General features: G+C 39.7%; 1 protein-coding gene across 4 annotated transcripts; it reads right to left on the minus strand.

Annotated features, from left to right (window-relative positions):
- Positions 1-498: 498 nt before the first annotated feature.
- On the minus strand, positions 499-23,173 carry lpin1a (lipin 1a). 4 transcript variants are annotated; one of them, XM_063881228.1, is made up of 23 exons: positions 22,989-23,173; positions 15,530-15,730; positions 15,045-15,140; positions 11,926-12,022; positions 11,618-11,840; positions 10,159-10,233; positions 9,885-9,983; positions 9,565-9,670; positions 8,971-9,199; positions 8,432-8,584; positions 8,235-8,328; positions 7,748-7,962; positions 7,532-7,625; positions 7,042-7,111; positions 6,126-6,218; positions 5,889-5,947; positions 5,642-5,780; positions 4,577-4,725; positions 4,293-4,379; positions 3,910-4,062; positions 3,546-3,660; positions 3,311-3,414; positions 499-3,189 (listed from the first exon to the last, which is right to left on the minus strand). In XM_063881228.1, the coding sequence occupies exons 1-23, from the start codon at positions 23,058-23,060 to the stop codon at positions 3,021-3,023; spliced, it is 2,892 nt and encodes a 963-aa protein (XP_063737298.1). In that variant the 5' UTR covers positions 23,061-23,173; the 3' UTR covers positions 499-3,020. The 4 variants fall into 4 exon arrangements, with proteins under 4 accessions (XP_063737298.1, XP_063737301.1, XP_063737300.1 ...); XM_063881231.1 differs by lacking the exon at positions 22,989-23,173 and adding an exon at positions 17,917-18,215 and having other exon boundaries at positions 15,530-15,724; XM_063881230.1 differs by lacking the exon at positions 22,989-23,173 and adding an exon at positions 17,917-18,208.
- Between the last annotated feature and the right edge of the window lie 749 nt (positions 23,174-23,922).

Genomic DNA, 23,922 nt, shown 5'->3' on the forward strand with positions numbered 1-23,922 from the left:
TTACAGTAGCAGCTGATGACTATACCACCTAGATAAATGGCAAACTTTGTCAAGCATCTATAGTGTTATTCATATTTTTATAACATTTATCAATGTTTAAAAATGTGAAATCCATCTATAAACATTATGCTTGATGATTTTTTTTTAAAGGTTTACAAATATTTTGGTAATAATTAAGAAAACATAATGCGTGCAACAGTGTTGACAATGTGCTCTTAATCATTTGTTTTCTAAAGTAATCAGAATGGAATTGTTGTTGTGTCTTATTAAATTGAATTCAAGATCACTTATTAATAAAAAGATGTTAATACCAGGTTTGAACACGCTCATTACACATTATATTTCATCTGCAATACGTGCAAAACTGAAATGAAACAAAACATGCTTCATTCCAAGAACAGTTCGAAACTGAACATGAAGAAAAGCTTTGTCAACAAATGTATCAAAAGTGAAACAAACTTGTTATGCAGAAGTGTGAACAAGATGTGAAACACAAAGTAGCAATCACCTTTGAGTTTATTGAAAAATGTGTCTATTGTACAGATTTATTCAAACCATGTTGTGGACAATAGCTTGAACACTGCTTCAAGGTGCCCTGAACATAATGTTTACATGGGAAAGCAAACCGGATCAACATCCATGTCAACACAGAGACAGATTGCACATCTGGTCAAGAGTTTATACGATCTTTCACAGAAAGAATCAGGTGATAATGACCTACACAGATGATTCACTTTAAAAAAATGGGAGGAGCATTGTGTTCATTAAGAAGCAAAAACAGCTCTTACTTCTTATTTCCATATGAAGTTGTACATTTAGTATATCTCTGTGCTTTAGTTAAAGGAACAATTTCACGACTATCAAATGAAATGACCTCACACAGATCAAAGTTTGGCTTAAATAATCACAAGGTATCACGCCTGTGCATGTTTGACATACTTATATCAATACGAGGGCAATGTGCTTTCCTACAAAGGTGACAATCGTCATAACATCCACATAAATTCACATCTTAGAATCACAACAGCATGCGTCCTCTGTGTCTTTTCTCTGGTACAACGAACACTGGACTCCCCAAAGGCATTTCAAAATCAAACATTTTAGATTAAAGGTTCATAACGCATTAGTTTTTCTTTTTGTCAATCACAGTACAGCAGTAGACATACCTATGCACAAAGATTATATAGCAGTATAAGAGACAATCATTCATAGGACTTCTTCAGTCTTGTGGCATTTTGATTTCATTTCTTTTCTCAATATAGGACTGAGCTGGGCTGGTTTAAAAACAGCTTCATAATAAAACACAATAGCTGTGAGTACACCTAAATGGGAACCAGTAACAAAGTATTTGAGACAATATATCAGCTCTCAAAAGATTAGCGGAGCTTTTTAAATATGTTCACAAAAGATAACGTTATTCATGAGTGGTTTCCCCCAATTTTAGTGAGACATGTGGTAAAAATAAACACACAGGCTTCCATGTTGCATAAAGGCAGTACAGTAAGTGTTATTTGATCAATGGATGGAAACATAAACACATGATTACAAATGAAAAGAAAATGTACAAACAGTTGAAATAAATGTGTTTGTGAGTGAACGGTATTTCACTATACTGTTCTCCTTATTCTACAAATAAGTGCTGCACATTAAAAGTATACTGTTCTGTGCATTAAAAACTACATCTTACCGCAGTCCTGTACGAGCATCAGCAGTTATTGCATTGATGAGCATTAGTTACTATAATAACATACACTCTGAGTTAGGTATAGACTACATTCTATCACCTTGGTTAACCTGCACATATAAAAACAGACGTAAAGAACACACACTGGTATTTGCATTGACCTGCATTTATCTTGGGTATTGAAGTTAGAATGTTTTTCACAGTAGCACGGTCAGAAGACCACACACACATTTCTCTGGACCTGCAACGGTGCTCGGCACAGAAGGGATCACTGGATACACCTTCTGTGCTGTTTTTGCTTGTACTGGATGGTTTCACTGTAATGCAATGTGGTGTTTCTGAAGTAAAGTATGCTTTATCTTTTATAGTTGAGGTCAGAAAAGATTACTAAAGCCACTAGACTGGACCAGGTAAAACTACAACCAGGTCTCTGTTTACTATCTGCTAAAATATTGCATGTGATGGGTAAAATAAAAGCCACTGTTCATTCCAAAACCAAGATCAAAATTGAGTAATGCACCGATTGGCTGAATTGTATAATTCATATCTTGTTAACACTTTTGGGAGGGCTTTGTTTAAAATGTTACAGCTACATTTCTGCAAAAGTAATTGCCTATGTAATTCACATAGCATCATTCTTATAATGAATATTTGTCTTCAGGGGAAAATAGTAAGGATGAATCCATATGGATAGCAGAATATATAAGCCATATTGGTGAAACAAATAAAAATAATCCTTATCATTGTCACCCTCTTGCAAACACCAGTGTGAATTAAGAGTGGTATAGGCTGAAGGAGACGATGGGAAGCAGCCACAGTCAGGGTTACTTACTCATGCTCTGCAATGTTATGCAATGGAATGCATTTACATGATGTACTTCCGTGTGTGTTTGTGTGTGTGTCTGTGAGTCAGTGCAGATTGAAAGTGTGCTGAAAGTGAGTCTATGTTGTGCGCTTACCAGGCGGAACCATCAGTTGAATACTTCCTAGCAGCTACTGAAATTCATCAGACATTTCTTTTGGGTTGTTATGGTTTTTTTCCAACAAAACAGTCAGTTTTAATGACCCCTTAGGATTAATTATGTCCTCTATGTTGAATGACGGCAAGGTGGTTTGTTAATTTAGGATATTGAAATCACATTGAGTTACTTGAATCAGTAGTCACAGTTACCCATCTTCATAAAGTCTTTGATCCTTGAAGAAGCCATGAAGCTTGATTCATTCATCAGGAACAGTTCTTGGATCAGTGCTTCATTTCCTGTGAACCCGGGTTGGGCTACACAACGACCCCTGAAACCAACGACCACACGTTGGGGCGCAGCGGGAAGGGGCTTCCTCAGCTTGCCTGAAGAGGCTTTGGGTCTTCATCTTGTTTGTAGATCCCTTCAGGAAGTTCTTTGTTCCAGTAGCACTGGTCGAAGGTGTCGGAGCGGGGGAGGTCTGCTCCCTCATTTCGAGCTAGGAGCGGGAAGTCATGGTCGACCATCTCGCACAGACGCACAAAGCTGAGAGGGAGAGACACAGACGATTCCAACCTTTAACCAGACTTTAACAGTCAAACATCCGTACACGTCCATAGTCAGATCAAATGGATGGAAATCAAGTGTAACAAATAGCATAGCTTACGAGGAGATATTGGTTTTGGCATGCTCCTGTATGAGCTCCCCCTTGGGATTGACAGTGAAAATCCTGTTCAGAGGAACGCCCACCTCCTTATAGGAATACACATCCTGAAATCACAAACAACCAGCATCACTCCCGAGGTTAAGTGTTGGCAATACATGTTCACAAAGCTGAAAGATGTGATTTAAAATGATGCATTCCCTATTAAATATGATCAAAAAATGTTGCTGAGTCTCACCGTGGCTCTGTTTCCAAAAGCAGCGTAGAAAGGCTCAGTGTTGGGGTAGAATAGCTGCTTTATGTCTGTGAGACACTCAATCTTAAACTTCTCTGGTTTCTTCTCAATCACCTCCCTACACAACAGAAAGTATGTGTTAGCTAATAGATGAAAAAGACCCTAAAATTCTAGAACACAATACTTGGCCATGACAATTATATCACATTTACAGTATATACTGCTGCTGGTGCCAAATAACATTTTTAAATACCAAATTATAGTAACTATTATTCATTACTGAGGCTATTTTGAGATTGTTTTTTATGGCTATGAGCCCATTTGAATCCTGATTACTAAATTTTTGTACATGTGGTATTTGTCTGACCTGTGCAAGGCAGAAAAAAGGCTGCTGGGGCTGAGCAGCACCGGGCCCATAGGTAGCATGGTTCCCCTCTCATTGACCCAGTGCAGGTATCCTCGCGTCATGTCAGCCATGCCAATGGCCCTCGCTGAGCAGAACATGAATTTATATCCATTCCTGTGACAGAGAGAGAGTCACACATTGATCAAGCTTCAACAGTTGTGTACTCGGGTTTATAAAGGACTTCATAGTAAGATGCCACGCTATTAGTTATATGTCAGTTATTACAAAATAACTAAATACATACGTCTGATATTTGTATTGTGAAAGTTCATTAAGCCAGATTTCCTTAGCTATACGGCATCATCACTATGTAAGCAGTATGGAGATTATAAAGCAGCACTCACTGGCTAACTTTGTGGTAGAGTCGAGCGATACCCTGGTGGGTCCAGTCTTTACCCAGAGTGGGGAGGATGTGACCCAGGGTGTCTGACCTACAGAGAGGCAACATCACACAATCAATACAGATACACTTCTTTACTGTGGAGACACATCACTGACATTACATCGGTGTCAATCCTGACATCTAGTGGTGAAAGGTTGAAACTGAACTTCCTTCTGGCACAGGTTGCTTTGTTAAAGTCCCGTTGGATTATAACAATGACAGGGCGACAGTCTTGCGTTCCCTTACCTGGTGATGGTTCCATCTATATCAGAGATGACTATCTTGTCATCCCAGCTCCACAGATAGATGGTGCCATGGCAGCGACACGTGCCCTGATACTGAGTGGTCACACTGAACACCACTTCATTAGCACCCTCCTTCAACTGCAGGCTAGCCTGTAAGCGCGCACACACACACACACACACACACACACACACACACACACACACACACACACACACACACACACACACACACACACACACACACACACACACACACACACACACACACACACACACACACACACACACACACACACACACACACACACACACACACACACACACGGCAAGCAGTGTTAAGCTTGTATAGTGCAGGTAGGAAACACATGCAATACCACAAAAATGCATCAGAAATTCTGATTACATTTCTTTTAACAAAATATTAAGATGACATTCATTTCATTTAAAGATACAATAAATCTGGGTCTGAGACTGTGGGCTCTCCCTCAGACAAAAAGTTTTAAAAGGCGGCCCCCGCTTCCCCTTAACTTGGTTTGGCTCAATTCTTGGATGCCTATGGGATCATGAATATGCTATTTGATAGCTAAAACTTTCAGTTCAGACTAAATTAAATACTTTGTGTTTCCACTGCAGTATTTCTTCATGTTCTTAATGTCTTTCATTTTTGTAAAGCACTTTGAATTGCCTTGTGTTGAAAGGTGCTATATAAATAAAGTCGCCATGTCTTTTGTAACAAAAGGCATTTATAAAATATGTCTTTCATCAAATATTACACATATTTTAGCTGTTATGTGCTCTTCTTTTGATTGCTAATGTAATTGTGCTTTTTTTTCCATTCACTGACACAGTTTGGAGCCTCACAGGATAGAGAGTGTAATCCATAAAGCAACATTTTAAGATTGATGTGTGTTATACAAGTGTAAGTAATGTATTTACTTTGTCCACATTCTTGCCTCATTGCACAATATGTAATAAGTCACTACAGAGCTTTAAAGCAGCCATAAACAGCTTGTGTGCATGCCTTATCTGCATTAAGGTTAATAAAACCAACTGTAACAATGCATACAAGCTGCTCTGAGTTGAGCCGAAGAGTCTTCTTATAACAGACGCTGCCAGGACTCATGAGGGGCTCCGGCTGGCAGGATCGTGAGGCCTGATTGGACGATCTGTTGTCCTCATCACTAGAGGATGACTCATCCTTAATGCTGAAAAGACAAACAATTTTAGTGAGAATATGAAAAGTGATGAAAAGGGAAGCATTGCAAAAGACATATTTTGATAATTTGTTTTAAAGCTAAAAAAGGGCCAGTCACCTTGAGGGCATAGTGAGTGAGCCTTCTCCACTGTCTCCTCCAACGTCTGTCACCGATTCCTAAAGTGCAGAAAGGTCAAAGGTCACTTAATCCGCTCAAATATTGTTGCTTGTGTTGATGTAAGGAGCACATTTGGCCCCCCACTTTTTCCACTTATCCCTTTCCTCCCACTGACATGCTTTACCGTGTAGAAAATAAATGCTTACAAACACTAGAAATGTGTCTCCTGGTACTTACTGATTTGGAGTCGCTGTTCCGGCTCCTCCATGAGAACCACCAGCGTCCTCCTTTCTTTGGCATCTTCTCCTTCATGATGTTCTCCACTGAGGCCTGAAGAAAACCATGCATAAACAACTCAAAACTGACTGGAAATGTAACTCAAAACTGACACAAATAATGGAATCAAAGTGAAGCAGGAACTACAGGTACACCCATAAATAAATGACGAGATAGCACGCAAAAAATAATAAAGCAACATTTCAAACGACACTGAACTGCAACTTAATCACCAAAATAAAGGCAGTTACAGGTTGGAGTTAAAGGCACAAAACATAGGAGGCAAAGTAAAGAGAGATGTCTGAAGATTGTGAATGGACAGCAGTCGGGAAAAGGGAATTAAGTAAATAAGACAGACAGACAAACATGCCCTGACCAACACCCAAGAAAAGTATTGTACAGGTTGGGAAGGCCTGGAGCCAAAAAGACCAGGGAGGCAGTATGAGAAGAGGCCAAAAGCAGAAAACATGTAACTCAAACACCAACACTTAGCACACATAAACATCAGATGAATGATGGGAGAAAAGTTTAAATAAAAGGAACACATGAGAAGGGGGACAAAGACACGGCATTATTAACGCGTTAGAAAAACAGTAAGATTTAAAAGGCAAAAGTCACTGTTGTGTAGGAGAGGCAGCTTTCATGTGCTTTTTCCTTTGTGATTATAAAAAGTCAAGTCCAATTAAATCATAGGGAATATCCATCACAGAGCTTTCAGCGTTATCCAACACAGTTAGTGTTCAATAATAAGTTGTTGCATTAAAGGAAGTCTGGACACTGGCAAAAGACAACACTGAAGGACAGGTGCATGTCGCTCCACGTGGTTCATTTTAATCCCACAACATACATTTATTGTGTCTCACTGTGTTAGTCTTACCTGCGGCAGTGGTTTCTGATAAACCTGCATGGCCAGCATGACAGGAGCTGCTGTGTTCCAGTTGTAGTACCTAAAAGCAATGACAGAGAGCTATAAGTGTTCTTTCAAAACTCAGATTTCCGTCTGACTAAAAACAGGTGTCAAATTTAATTCTAAATGAGGGATTATCACCATAATCTGCTTTCCTGACAAATGTTTATGAAGCGCTAGTGAGCAGATTGCGATCATTTTGGATAGAGGGATCCTTGCTTTTTCTCCAAGTTTCCAGAATTCGTGCTAAATGATGCTAACCAGCTGCGAGCAATACATTTATATCTAAGGTATTGACAAGAAAGATGGCATTGTTCCTTTTATCAACCAACAGGAAAGAAAGCCAATGAGCACATTTCCCAAAACTTCCAAATTTTCCTTTGAAAGCTCAATTTGTAGTTCAGCATGGTGGCAGAATAAATGTGTTTTAAACGGCCATAATGAATATATTGGTACATACTTGTTTCCTATCCTGACAACCAGGTTGGGGTCATCGATAATAGAAGGGGTTTCAGAGAACTGCTTGTAGGAAATTGCTCTCTCCTGGAACTGATCTGTGACATTAAGCACACGCAGACACGGTGGAGAGAAGTGTTTAAAAACAAAGAACAGGAAAAGAGGTTTAAATTGAACTTTTTCCACTTCAACATTCCCTCTTGCACATTCCTTGTCCTACCTCTTGTGATCTCTCTGTTGTCAGTCAGTCCTCCGCACAAAGAGATGGCAACATGAGGCAGGTCCCCTATGTGGTCAGACAAACTGTCAACACCGCTGTCCATCCCACTGCTGCCCATCCCACTGCTTCCCTCTGACTGAGGGGACTGATTTGCACTCCGCACACCCATCATCATCAACTCAGAGTCGCCTCTCATGGAGCTGCTGCCACCGTCACTGAGGAGAGAGATAAACATACGCTCTCAAACAGATACATCTCTGAAACCTGTTGTTGTAATCATGTAGTATTTACAATAGGTCTCAGACTGAAAACACATGTGATCAGATTTGTAAAGCAGGACACAAATACAATTAATGTCAAACATTTTGAATCCTACTGAGATACTCAGAGGGTGAATAACCACACACAAAAGCCATATATACAGTAGGTTTGTGTATTGTTTTGTACATCACATGTATTTGATGTATGATGATGGTTGTTACTGAACCTTTTAGGGAAGTAGAGAGCAGCTACTTCAGGCTCCAGCTCGGTTATGTCATCCAGGTAAATGCCATCAGCACCAAGGTGTTGGCTTCTTTTTTCTAATAGAATACAATATCACGCATCACCATCAGCATGATAATGAAGCATATAGACATTTTTATGTACAAGAAAAAACCTTGTACTCTTTGAGATCATTGGTACCTTTCCTCTTGGATGGTGAATCAGTTACTCTGCTGGGACTTCCTCCAGGCGCACCTTCTTCAAGATGATCTGGGATAACCCTTGGAGACAATGAGCTGGCTGAGAAACCCTCCATCTCTGCACAAGGTGGCCCAACATTTTCCACCTCTCCCACTACAGGAAAGAAAGACGGTGAAAAAAATGGAATTATGTATAAAACAAGCTCATGGGTCCCTGATACATGAGGTTCATTTGAGAACTGTCCACAAGGGTTTTGGAAATTCTACAACCCTTTAATTCCAGACTCGAAAAAGGCTGTTCAGTTGATTTATGATTCATTAACAAGTCTCATTTGATTCATTCAGACGTTTGCACAAAAAAACCCACTAACTTAAAAAAACTAAGTCAAAACACCACTGGAGGTCACTAAAGGGCAGCTTCTTCAAGTCCGACAGAGAGGAGTTGATTATATAATAAAGGAATGTCATTTTAGGCTTGTAGAGAGCAATTTTCATATATGCAAGTAGTAATTTTGTCTCCCAGATTACTACCATGCTCACCTCCAGGTCTGACCGAAGTCTGCGTAGTTATTCCAGCCATGCCTCCACTTTTGTTTTCTTCAGTGTCCTTGTCCTCCCTGTGAGCAGCAGTGTCCTCCAGCTGGGGAGCATAGAGATTAAAGGAGGGGGGTCCAGTGTCAATGATGGTTCTGAAGTGAGTGCTGGAAGACACCGGGATGGAGACCGCTGGGGGAGGGTCCTGCTTCTGGAGGGCAGTCAGGAAGTCGGGCTATGAAACAAAGAGAAAGGGATCACTTTGCATTATTTTTTATCATGATGACAGTTGGGAGGAACAGCTCAAGTGTTTCAGTCCAAAGGTAACAAAACCTACTTACTAAAACCTTTGAAGCTCACAAATAAACACAGTATATCTCATTTGTCAAATCCATACAGCACAAAAACGAAGGCATAAAGGTTACATTTTGATTTTATGGTTGGTTATATGCCTAGCATCTTCTAATCACATAAGATTTCAGTCTCCATGCTAAGCACATTTTTATTATTCCTTTAATAGTTGTGGAAAATGTCTAATTCAAATGAGTTCAACTGATAAAACATGATTATGGTTTTGCAAATGCTGACTTATGTGTTTACCTGGGCGGCTTGTGGCAGCTCCCCCCAGGTCCACAACATCTCAGGGTTGTTCTGATTGCTTAGCTCTGAGTCGCTCTTCGGTGTTGATGACCTAGAATCGTCGAGGCCTGCTGGAAAAGTGTAATGACATCAGTTTGTACCCTATAGTTTAACAGATACAGGATCTTTAAAAGATATAGTAAACTTTGAAATACTAGGATGAAGTAAAGCAGCAATTATAATAATAAATAAGTTTTGTTTCCTGCAAACATTAAACTTTACATCTATTCGTGAATTATTAAATTACCAGCATTCAGATAGAGAAACATCGAAAGTGATACCTAAGATGGGAGGGGAAGTGAGAAACCTGCTGAGGACAAGAGATGGACAGACCACAGGCTGAAGGGATGGACAGCGTGTCGATCGTCTTGACCCCATGACTACAGAAAGATACAAACACACAAAGAAGACAGGGAATCAGGATTATTATCACACTAAAAGCATTGAGGATGCTTTGTAGAAATGTGTCCAGAATGAAAAAAAGGGGTTTGCCAAACAGTTAGACAAAAAAGAAAAGTTAATCATAAAGTGTGTGTCTGTGTGTGTTTTGTATACCTCTGTGAACGGATCCAATCAGTGCTGGGGTGTGTGAGCGTGTTGGCTATAGACCCCTGATCACTGTACACAGGTCTGAACACAAACACACACACATGCGTTGAGATGACATTCTTATGCAAACACACATTTCAAAGCTTGTGCACACACCATACTGTAACAAACACAGTGTATCTGCAAGTCTAAATAAAGTCAAACGAGGGATTTGTTTATGCTCATAAAAACGTCACGAAACATTTGTTTGACGTCAACCAAACAGAGTTACAGTAGAAGGCATCACATGATGTGAACGCACATTCTTGCATCTCCTCAAGGGTTTCCAGAGAATCCCTGCGCTAGTGGTTCACGTCTTTAAAACAAGAGTTATTTATTTTGAAGACACAGAGAGCACTGTGGGAACAGGAAGAATCCCTGCAGAGCATCCCACAAACCGAGCTGGCTTTCAAAGGGCTTCACACTTGCGTAAACACAACATGTGCAAACATGCAGAAACACCCATTCACTGCGTCTCTCTAAACGGTTTCTAAGATTTTTATCTGAGCCATTGTTATTAGAAAGATGTGGTATAAAGCTCAGTAAACAGACTACTCATTCAACTTTGAGCATTTCTATGGATATATTATTTTCCCCCCCATTGTTTGAGGAGGGTTTGTCTCACTTGTAGAAAGAAGATGTCACAAACTTGCACCATCAGGATTTCAACAATCGTTATTAGAATTCATTAACAGTTGGTAGTTTTTTTGGTCACTGTCAATCAAATCTGAACAAACCACACATCCTGAGACCCAGTGGAGCAGGCTGGCTAAGCTTTCAAGTGGAAAAACACTAAATAATAACCCAACACATGTTTACTTTAATTGTTACTTTTTTACAATAAGCATTGTTATTTTGAGCAGGCACAATTACAATGCTGAGACAAGAGTATGATCTACTATATACACAATTAGATGGAAAGCCATTGGTTTTGCAGGCACCTATATCTTGTTATAAACCTGGACCTGATGATGGCGCTAGATCACCAAAGTCATTACAGCTCATCCTTTCGAGGACATGATACCATGGCATCAATCCAAAAGCTGTGGAGATATTTACAGGCCAAACCAAAGAGGTTGACATGGCCATCTACATTGCTATATATGGAAAACAATCAAATTTCTTCTGTTTCATGCTGTGAAAATACACATGCCCTCTTTCAAATTGCTGGAAAACCCACTTACCCTCATTCATGCGTAAAAGACATAACCACACAGTCTCTATGCTTAACACAATTACTGGCACTGGCCCATCAATTTTACAAACATCCTTGTGACTGTTGAGAAGAAGCCCTTGAGGTAATTTACTACAGACATGGAACAGAGTGACTGTTATTTTATTAACCCCTCTCTCAAGCACTAACACCTAAATTGTTTAAACTGAAACCCATAATCCAATTATATTTCATTTACACACACATACACACCTGCTGTCACCCTCTCTCTCTTCATCGGAGCTCAGGTCAATAGTAAACATGTCCTGGTCCTCCGAGAACTCTTCTTCACTCTCCTCTCTCCTGCCTCCACCTCCTCCACCGCCTGCCTCTGGTCGTGCCTTCCTCCTCCTCTTCCTCCTCTTCTTGATCATCCCGACATCACTTTGCAGCAGTCCAAGGCTCTGGACAGGAAGTGAACCGCAGGGGATGGTGTCTATGCCATGTGAGAGAGTGCAGTGAAAACTGTTAGCACACACACATTTACAAAAATCACCAAATGTATTTTTAACTGCGCCTACCATGATGACGGAGAGTGCCCCTGCCAAGCTGGGACTCCATTAATTCCGCACCAGTCGACACGATGGGTGAGGTTGCAAGGTAGGACGGAACTATTTCCTGTTAACACAGAAACATGACATGATAAAATGAGGTGGTCTATATTGGAAACATCCATATTACCTTCCTATGCTGACTTAAATCAACAATCATTTATGTAAAATAAAGAGAATTTGGAATTAAATCAAACGGGAAAGTGAATGCGAAGACATAGAAATGCATATTATTTAGACCACAAAAACATAGTGGAATTGTACCTGTGTTACTGTTTAATGAAACTGATCCCCTCCCACTACAAATCCACATAATCAGTTTGAATTTGAGGTTGAGCTTAGATTAGTTGAATCTCGTTGAAATAGAGAGCCAGATAGTAACAGGGACAGATAAAGAGATGATCCGGTCTGCAGACTGACACATGTCTTGCAGTTCACGTGTCATGAAACAGTCCAACACAGCCAATGTCATTTTGATGGGTGAAGGTAAAGGGACAGTGGCCAGGATGTGCAATATGCCCAGTCACAGTTTATCTGTTGAGAGCAATATATGCTGGGAACATACACTCACTTTGGTATATCATTGGAGACAAGCGCATTTAACCAACAAAGCTTTTTGCACTGTACAAGTAATGAAAACAAACACATTTAACTGTCTGTTTTCACCTGCAAGGCATTTCAACTAAACCACATCAAGATACATTACAACATGTGGGTTGTATAACCACAGGTATTCAGAGATTCGTGGTGTTCTAGCCTGATGATTACATTTTCCCGGAACAATTGGTTAATGTTTCCCCTGCAGGATCTTATTGCCACACACAAGCCCCAACAAATCCTCCAATTTAGTAAAGGGCAAGTTGGATAGAAGAGTCCCAGGAGACTTGGCTTGATGCCAAATAGTTCCTTAAAAATGCTGTTAATCAAGAAAAAAAAGAGACACACTGTAAAACAGTGATGGCACTGATCATCTATTTTAAAATGAAACAGACAGACATAAAGCTGCTGACAGAAAAGTATTTCATTCAATGCATGTTTATCTGTGCTTTAATACTGTACACTTCATGTTGTGTGTGCTGTCTGGTTTGTCCTGTTCCTATGTCATTCTCCATTTGTGTGCCGAACCGTCTCGTCTGTCTGGCACACAGATCAGTGACCGCCTGTTTTAGAGTGCAGACTCAGCACAACAGACTGTAGGGAGGTTTTTGCCCGAACTATAAATAGCCCTATGGTTTTCCACTTTCCAGAGGAAACGTTGGGTGAAGGCGAGATTATGACACAAGACCCAGACAGTGGGACCCAGATGGCCAAAGATAATTTGCATATGTATCTCAATGTGTGTTGGAGTTTAAAAAAGCGTCTGAAAGATATTCAATTAAAAATACTTTATTTTCCCGCTCATAGAGGACGAAGGAATTCAAATATTCTTGCAGGAACCCCTCTTAAGAGCACCCATGTCAGACCAATGTAATCCTTCAGATTAGGTATGAGATCTTCTCAGAATAATTCCTTACTGGGGAACATTGCCAGCTCCCATCATGCTCACCACTCATTCTTGTTTCCTTTAGTCGCCCCCCCACCCCCCCCCCCCCCCCCCTCAGGCCCCTGACCCTTTAACTGCCCATGCATTCTCACCTATCACTTGACAGAATCAGTTGTCAAAACAAACGGGAATGTTTGCACGTCAGGTTGTTCCTGCTCTATTTCTGCAGTACCTAGCTCCATGTAACATGATCTATTACAGCTGCATGGAACTGAGCTAAACATATTTATTGTAAGGAAAATAAATATGTATTTGATGTATGAGGATTGGGCAAAGGCTATGACACGGATTGTAAATACTTTTTCCTAATCCTTATCCTACAACCAATAATAATATGCTAGTCAATGACATCGTGCGGTGTCCTCTGACCTAAATATGAAGGGAAGAATGAGTACTTGGTTTCTGGGTGCATATCTCATAGCACACACAGAAACACACAATGAGGATTCTTTATGTAATGTGCTTTATGGTGATGTACGTGCATACATTTTTTTGTTTATGTATCCCTATTAATGACGGTCGCTGTATCTCTTCCAGCAGTGGGGTTCAGATGCACATTAAAAAAAATAGGAGATGAATGGAGTTGATTTGCATTACAAAGGAAATAACACCATACACTGCTGTGTGTGAAATATCTTCCTCCCCAGTATACGTTTCTGTCTGTCCTGATGGTTTACTTCCAAGAAACTAAAGGCGGACAGGATGTAAACCAGGGACAGAAGCTTTTGTCCTTCATCTTCTATTTCTGCTGGTGGAGTCTTTATCTGCTTTTGTACAACACAGAATCTCAGGTCAGCAGATCGTTTTCCAGAATTTCCAAAATAGACTAATGTCATTTAGTTATTTGACCCAAAGGTCTTCCATCTCACTGTCACTGTCCAACTCAGGATGTGTTTTCCTGTATCTTCACATCATCTTGTGTTTCCATGTATATTATATTTTTGTGTTCGAATTTTTTTTTTTCCATTTTCTATTTGTTGTATTTCCTTGCAGTCTCTTCGTCCACTGACTTATGATCTTATTATAGCATTTCTGCAATTTAATTTGTTGAGTAGTGTGCATTATCAATGCCAGGATATTGCACTTATTGGGTTCATAGAAAACTGTATCTTTAGGACCATTCTGTTTTGCTTATTTTTGGCCAAACAACACATCGCATGATGACAACAGACCGGTCCCTATTAAAAGACTTTGACGTCTCCACTGGCAGCTGCATGCACCACTCAGTCTCATGTTTCATTTCATACTACTGTAAAGCAGGGGGCACAGTTCTACTCCCTCTGGACGGGTCTGTGCAGAAAACTATAGATCTAGATCTGATAATGATAACAACGTGTATTTGCAGATTCACCAGTAAATTAATGAATGTGAAATCAATTATTAATTAAGATGACGCCACAAACAATTTTAACTACCTCTCCTATTCAAGCTCTTTACATTTATTTTTGTTTAGCCTCTAAGACTTTCATGTCAGTATGTTATGTTCCATCCTATATTTGTGTTTGTTTACTGACTCAGTGTAATGACTCTGTCAATCACCACTTACCATCGTGTTCTCAGTTTCTTTAACGAAGAAGGCCTCTCCATTCTCTCCCAGCTTCATGTGCAAACTCACCGGCTCTCCATTAACTTCAATATCAACCTGCGGGGGAGAATCATGAACTTTTAGCACGTTTAAAAACCTTTTCAGCATGAATAAATCCTTTATTCTTGAGACTGTGCTAAAATATTTAGTGTTAATGTAAATTTGGTAAATTAATATCTGTGTAATCTTACAAATAGCATTTGTTTGTGTGAAATCTGTCCTTTTTAACTTTCCAATATAGCAAAACTCATAGAATGTCGTACAATATTTTTTCAATCACTGATTATAACTTTTGTCATGTCCTTATGTCATCACGACTTTTTTCACCTTTGCTTCTATGCTGTTGTTAGTGAATAACAGTCTCTGAATACAAAATCTACTCTGTACATTAAGATGAATAGGAAAGAGAGTGAATGTGGGAGGGAGGCAGCACCCGGTATTCTCACCAGTTTCTCACTGGACCGCAGCACACCCATCTTGCCGAAGCGGACGTGGAAGGGGGAGCACTGCAGGGTGCCATCGGGCTGCCGAACCACGATGACATCTATACATCCTGACAGGGTTGCAGGGTTGAGTCCCCTGTAAAGCTCTTTGACCTGCACAAACACCTGACCCGCCAACTGACCCACATAGTTCATGGTCTGTAGCTAGAGACAGTCAGGAAAGCAAGGGAGAGAAAAATGTAAGCCCATTACTTTTTTTGTTCTTCATACTTGGTCATATTTATACTTCAGGCCTTTGCGTATGCACAGCATCATGTAAATTGGATTATAATGGACTTATGAGCTGTCAGAGTTTGACATAAGGGATGTTTTAAGTAACCACAAGGTCTCCCTGCCACAAAATAAAACACATTATTGATTCACTAAGTCCAATTACTGCCTGCATAAGCCAGCCAATCTCGCAATCTCTGCTGAAACCATGAACAATGACAGCATAGTGGTGACGTAGCTGAACATGGGACCGTGTGTTTGTGGTTTTGACTAGTGTTGGTATGGGGGTAAAAGTGCCTATTTCAAAAAAGTGTTATTTCTGTGTAAATACACTCTTTCATTGATGACAGTGATCATGCGGTGCTGTGCTAGTCTCTCTGATTCACATTCTCTCATGCTCTCTGTCTAAATTGCAGCCTGAGGGAGTGACATGAAGAAAATCATTCACTGAGATGCAAGTTAAGTGGTTGTTGATTTGGGTTCACTTTTTGAAATAAATGTCCACCCGACACCTGTGTTGGCTGACTCATCTCCGAACATGATCACACACACACACACACACACACACACACACACACACACACACACACACACACACACACACACACACACACACACACACACACACACACACACACACACACACACACACACACTATTAAAGCACGCCAAAGTGACAGATGGCTCAGTATTTTGGCAGACCATGAGAGTACATTATGTCACAAGTTTGGTTTGTTAACACTCCTGAATGACTGTCAATACTTTCAGAATGACGCATCTCTGCTCTAACAAAACTTTATACTGCTTTACATCCATGAAAAGTAAGACAACTCAACTTAGATTTGTTCTGATGGGCCTGTGCTATAAAACAAATGAATAAACTGTGTTCAGACTGAGCGTCATTGTGTTGCCTTTCCTAGGGACAACTTTTAAACCGGCACTGTTTCTGGACAATTAAAGGTATTAATGCTTTGAACTCAAAAGAAAAGTTACCTGAATGGCTAGGACACCTCTAGCTATTCAAGTAAAAGTATGGCTGATATTATTCTTTGTCATTTGTGCGAAATTCCCCTTTAACTTCCTGGTGCGCTTATTGCTCAATAACTGGGAGCGGGACTGTTTGATCATGATTACATAATTATTTGACCCATGGTATTTCTTTTCTTTCTCTCACAAACACACACAACATACACGCATTATTGGACATACCACAAACCTGATATCACTGTCAACATTGACCACGTGCACAAACAGATACACATAGGCACACACACACACACATAGGCAGGCACACACACAGCACACACACACACACACACACACACACACACACACACACACACACACACACACACGAACGTACCGTACGCACACACGCACGCATATACACATGCAACCAAAGCCTCGCCCACTTTTCCAGGAAACCCTTGTGTATCAGCCAATCACAATGCTTTCTTATTATGTAACAGCCAATCACGATACAACTCGTAGGTCATTCAATGTAATGCAATGCGATTTCTGTAGCCGTAAATAAATCCTGTTGAATACATGCTGTTTTATCTGAGGCGATTAAGCAACAACAAGGTTATTTTGTGTGTTAGTAAATATAAACCTCCAGTATCTCAATCACTGCAGCAGCACAGACAATGAGATCAGCACACATATAAACAGAGAGTTTTTACAGACAAATGTTGATAAATATCCAATTAGCCTATTTCAATTCAATGGGACTGAAGCGGCAGTCAGACAATCTGGGATAACCAGCCAAAGCCTACACGGACAATCAGAGATCATTAATACACATATTTATTCGTTATCGTATATAAATTGGGTAAATACAAAGAAGGAAATGTCACATGAACATGCCTACGTTGACGCTGAAAACACGAGGTTCATGAAGCGATAGTAGAGTCATGCGTGGCCTGGGAGCAAATATGTAAACATCTGCACACGGGTGAGGCTCTGCAGTCTGCACCGGTGCTCATTCAACACTCGTACAATGTAAATACGCCAACCCCTTTAATTCAACCGACTGGGAAAAAACTGAATGCATAGTAAATAATGATGCCTTTTAATTCCCTAACGCAGCGTTACTGTACGGTGCAGTAAATCCTACTTACATTATTTATTGTTGTCGCTCTTCGCTTCGAAATCTTTCCGCCATCCAAATGTTCCACCAAAAAGTGCTCTGCAGTGTTAGTCCGTTACATGATAGCCTGCAGATTAATTATTGTCTGTAAGGCTTTCTTCACATTTGATCTTGACTTCACTGCTCGAGGCTGCTTTGCTTTTTAACCGCAGTTAAAACAGTCCTCCCAGTTCCACAGGGGCTGCACGAACAGGGCGACCTGATTGGCTGAGCAGGTGCTGATGTCACATAATGTTATGTATGAATATTTCCCTCTAAAAATCGTTATCATTTATGTGTTGTGTTTGTCACAGTAAGATGCAGGCTACTATGATTGTAGTGCCGTAGTAGTGTTTGTGATGTTATATCGCTGTATTTAACTAAGTGTTAATATTTGTTTTCTGATATCTTAACTTGTTCTACTTTGAACTTATAATGAATGACTATTAACGATTAGAAAAACAACTATAACCCTCTGTTGTTGGGTTGTCCTCACAAGTCATCATGTCTTAAATTAGATGCTTTGAATGTTAATGCTTTGAAATTAAATTCTCTATCATTTTCATGTGCATAACACACAATAAATAACAAGAAAAAAGTATGAAGTACATATTAACAGTTTGCACAAGACACAAAACAATGTTAGGCGCCACAGTTAAATACTGAAAAAGTATATATAAGTGTTTGGCATACATTTGTATAACTGATAAAATACAACAGTTAGAAAAACTTAAAACTAGTAACATCTTGTTTCTTATTTTAAAGAAATACAAGACAAGTATTTGGGGCAGATGAGACAAGAATAGCAGTGACATTAGGAAGACTTGAAGGCATGTGTAGCTGTGCAATGCACCTGTCTCAGTTTTCAAAATGTAAATCTATACCTGCCACAACACATCCAGGCAACACCAAAATATTCATTTTTGTTAGTGTGATTGATTACCAAGTGGCAGACTTCCCTGTAGCAAATGAGATTGAGATAAGAATGAAATGCTTATGTAGTTTATAACTAAGTGTAACATATGCAAGTTGGACTCAACTGTCCTAATGTGTAAAAGGAACCCTATTATCCAAAACTATGCAGCTGCTCTACATTGTATTCCCCATCTGTGTAGAATAAAATGGTTTCAGAAAGTTTGATTTGAGCCACAAATTAAAGTATTAGTTTTGGCAGTTAGGTGTTGTTTGCTTTCTTGTATACTGCATGCCTTTAGTTCATAAGATTGATACCACGCGCATGACATGACTGTGGTATTGATGTTATTATATAACTCTTGGCAAGAGGGCTCAAATCGTCAAGGTATTCCAGAGAGACATTTCATTGTTTGGCACATAATGATTATACTTATAACAACTAATGCGCTGCGGTAATGTATGTACAGTATGAAACCTACAGTATTTTAATCATTGGTGTACTGACATCACTATGCCAGCTGATTAAAAACGTCAGAGTTACAGACAGACTAAAGTACTGCTGGTATATGTACTTGTACATATATAAATATACCCTTTACAGAAATAGGTTTCAGGCTCACAGAGAAACAGGCACTGTGATGGCACAGGCACTGTAATGCTACAGAAACAGAAAGACATGAAGATATGTGTGACATCAGTTCTATGGGACCAAGAGGCAAACCAGGCGTGATTTAATTTATTAAGAAACATATGAAAATGTTCACTCACAAATAATAGGTTTCATGCTGCAAAAACAAATGATGTTCTTGAGCAAAGTCTGTGCAAGGAAGCCTTTTATCAGTGTATTCCTTAGCTGTATTTAATGCATGGCCGCAAACCAAAAGTACTTCATAAGGACTTTCAAATGAAGTATTTCTTGTGCATAGACAAACACAGATTATAAAGTTACTCTAGGACTTGACAAACATTTATTTCAATATTGTACATATTTAAGTGTTATTCTTTACTGTTATTATACATTCCTGACTTCTGTAATCAGATTATAGGACAATTATGTAAGGTGCTAAGAGTCGAGCCAGGACACAGTTCCAGCTTTAGACAATTAAACACAAAAGTGTGTCTTCCCTGAGTGGGTCTCATGGTGTTACTCTGCTGTTGCTCAATCATTCTGGAACCAACCCTACCAGTTACAAACAAATCCAATTCTCCCGCTTCTCTTTGTTATTATTGACATTCTTAGAGTGGTTATTCAACACACACACACACACACACACACACACACACACACACACACACACACACACACACACACACACACACACACACACACACACACACACACACACACACACACACACAGCACCAGCCAGCAAGAGAGGGAACAAGGACACACGTGTTGGGTTTTCTAAGAACTGAGTCATTCACAGGGAGCAACAAGAAGCCAACTAGAGGAGGAGTGGGAGAGGAGAGGGAGGGGAGAGGGGGACACATAGGAGAGTAGGCTGGAGAGAGAATTTGCAGAATGTCAATGTTTGTGTGGTTGTGTGACAAAGACAGAAAGTTGAGGTGTGAAAGAGGAACTGGTTACTTAATTGATTCACTGAGGTCATTTAAACACACTAATGACTACAATGTCCTGAAAGTCCAAAAACATATTTCAATTTGCATCATCTAAAGTACATTACTGGAGATTGGAGTTAGAATAGAAGATGGTTACTAGCTCACCATTTTGTTTCTATGGTCTATATGGTTAGCTTGTATTAGAATAAGGAATGGAAGTAGTTGGGTAGCTATAGCTTTCTCATTTCAATGGTAACAAAGTCATCCTGCCAGCACGTCTAAACCTCACTAATTATCATAATATTCTGTCTGTTTAATCTGTATAAAAAACTAAGTTTGGATGGCTGTTTCCCCTTGTTTTCATACTTCATGCTAAGCTAAACTAAATAGCTGCTGGCTGAAACTACACAGTTCACTTACAGGTGTCAATATTCTCATGATACTTTTAACAGAAAGTGACAATTTCTTTAATAATTATTATTCTGGACCGTAATAAACAGCTACAGAACCAATGTTTAGACCCATTTTATGGATCTGGATATGAGATATGAGATTATATGTGGTTTTAACCTGTTTTTTTTATGATTTGTGTTTTTATTTATATTTGAACGGGGGTATCATTGAGTCACACAGAAGCATATTCGAGGAAATGACATTGTAAACACTGACAGACGCTTTGTGTAATTTCAGGAATTTCCTTCATTAGAACTCATTTGGTTGTTTATTTAGGGATAGGTTAGTATTTGCTCTCTGCATGCACATCTATGCATGCATATGTGTGTCTGTTTGTTTACAGTATGTGTATTTGTGTTCTGGGGGATATGTTCTCCAGCCACCGCCCTTCAGTGTGCTCATCTCAGACACTTGTGAGAGAGAAGAGAGAGAGAGAGAGAGAGAGAGAGAGAGAGAGAGAGAGAGAGAGAGAGAGAGAGAGAGAGAGAGAGAGAGAGAGAGAGAGAGGAAGGAAAAAGTGGTTTGTTGAGATAGGGGGAGCCCAATCTCTCCCTGAAACCCACTCTCAACAATGCATTATTTCTATCACCACCGAGACGGAGTCGTTACTTAGGGGATGGGCAGCATCAGCCAATCAGAGGGCGGCCTGAGCCATACATTGCAAATGCACTATTGAACCTTCCCTCTTTGGAATCCAGAGGCATGCCTTAGGGCTTGAGAAAAATCTAATGGTATGGTATCAAAGGTCAAGAAATGGATGCATAACACTTATCTTACTAAAGTAATAATGCATGGTATGACTTAAATGAACATTCCAGGTACAAACAAATGCTTTATGATTAATAATCATCATGCAATGCTATACATTGACGCCAAAAAGGGACATTCTTCGCCTATAGTAAAGAGATAAACAAACAGCATGTGGCCATGTTATATAATGTGGAGAAGTCGTTGGATTCCAAGGGTTATTAGTTGACTTGTGACTGTGCATATAGATACTGTCACATAGTTCATCTGAAGTTTCTTGGATGGTGTCATTAATTGAGTGTAAAACACAGTATATTGTGCCTGACAACATAAATTGCTCAGTCAATACTTTTGTATGTAGTTTGCGATTCCACAGTTTGTGTTTGCATTGATCATAAAAATGTTCATGGGGAATTTAAAGTTAACATGACAACCAACATAGTCTTTACCTCGAGGAAAAAAAGCTCAAGACTATTAAGATAATATATCATATTAATCAAATAATCACAAGATAAATGATAGAGACTGACGTTAACCAGAAGGACAAAATAGTGGAAACTGCAGGCAGATATAATCAAAATGAGGAGGAGGAAATGTGAAAGTGCTGCCTGAGTGCACAGAGACACTAACAGGCCTCTGGGACTGTTATGTAATAGCTTGGCTAGCTGAGGTGTATGCCTTTAAAAGTACCCATGTGGGCTTGAGGTCATGCAGACAGATATGAGCTGTTGATTTTGCACATGGTTATGCTGCACACAAACAAAAGAGCACAAACTCTGTAAACCACACTGAGAACTAGCATTTAAATGCAGCAGAAGGACACACTCAAAGACACACACTGTTCCTCACACTTACAAACACACATGAACTGAATGGGAGCGTCGTTTGATCACAATGTTTTTAGGGCCATGGCCTGTATTCTTGGAAAGCAACTTAAGAATAGTCAGGTGGTTCCTCCTCATCATGCCTTTTCTATATTTAAAAAAATCCCTCATGTAAAAGTTTTACTATTAGAGATCATTTAAACTAACAACTTGTTATACAGTACATTTATTCTCTCTGTAAGAAGTCAATCCCATCATTTCCACATATTTTGCACTTTTCTTCATAGCTCTTATTCAGCTCTACTTAGCTCAGTATTTCTTTGCATTTACTCCTGTGTAACATGGGAAAACCAGGCCTATTTCCCTGCCACTGTTTTTTTTTTTGTATTGTTGCAGTTTTTAAATTGTTTTCTACATTAAGAAGAAACACAGGGAGAGTTATATTGATTGGTATCTTATATGAGTGTAGAGGTCATAGGGATGGCAATATAATTGGCACAACAAAAATGAAAAACAAAACATAAAATGATTATAACACAAAATACAGTTATTTTAATTTTGTTACCCAAGACCAGCTGTCGTTGAAGCTGCCATCCTCAATGTGGCTGCTGAAGTCTTGCTCTTCCATGTGAGTCATGGCTCCATGTCTTGACTGATGCAGATTGCTGTTTGAAGCTACTACTCCTAATTTCAGTTGAAATCTCTTCAAATGATCAGAAAGCTCTGCTCTTTCTGGACGAGTCCCCCGACTCAAGAGTTAAATCTGAGTAGTTGACGCTTGTGCAACGTGCTGTGAATGTTTTAGACTAAAATGATCAACAAGTGTGTTCTGGGAATGGGGTTCTTGGAGGAAATCTGAGAGGGTCAGGAGCTGCTGGACTGTAGTACTTCTACTGGTGCACACACACACACACACACACACACACACACACACACACACACACACACACACACACACACACACACACACACACACACACACACACACACACACACACACACACACACACACACACAGTCCACGCAAAGACATAGAAACATGCTGGATTTGTGCAAATTGTCAATGACATGCACACTTTCATGTACTGTATATTTGTTCTATCTGTTTATGTTTTTATTTTGTAAAATAACAAGATATATTATTTCACACTCAGAGACTCAGGGTTCATCTCGGTTCAGCAGTGATCAGTCTGTGATCAAAGGACTTTGGCACTATTTGCCTCAAATCTTTCCTTAAAACTGGCACAGGCCCTGCAGCATGGAGCTCTGTCTGACATGCACATTATCTTTTTTGTGCACTTTAGACCGTTTTGACCAGGCTGCATTTTATGGTGTAGCTTGAGCTATTCTGACAACTGCACTTGTCGGTTATCCTGAAAATAAAGTATTAGTTGGAGAACACATCAGTGTGGTTTCTGTCCTGTTTTTAATTTAAGTGACAGTGACTAATTTGTCAAATCCACCCTGGTCTTTTGGCTGCAAAACTTCAAGTCCAAAGT

The sequence above is a fragment of the Eleginops maclovinus genome, chromosome 4, assembly GCF_036324505.1.
Source record: "Eleginops maclovinus isolate JMC-PN-2008 ecotype Puerto Natales chromosome 4, JC_Emac_rtc_rv5, whole genome shotgun sequence".
NCBI classification, from domain to species: Eukaryota; Metazoa; Chordata; class Actinopteri; order Perciformes; family Eleginopidae; genus Eleginops; species Eleginops maclovinus.

Excerpts from the sequence above, each read along its gene's own strand:
- lpin1a (XM_063881228.1), bottom strand. The coding sequence starts at position 23,060 with ATGACTCACATGGAAGAGCAAGACTTCAGCAGCCACATTGAGGATGGC. Across the intron at positions 15,141-15,529 it reads TGCGGTCCAGTGAGAAACTG|GTTGATATTGAAGTTAATGG; the intron begins GTGAGAATACCG and ends TCTCCCCCGCAG. Across the intron at positions 12,023-15,044 it reads AAGAAACTGAGAACACGATG|GAAATAGTTCCGTCCTACCT; the intron begins GTAAGTGGTGAT and ends CTGTGTTAACAG.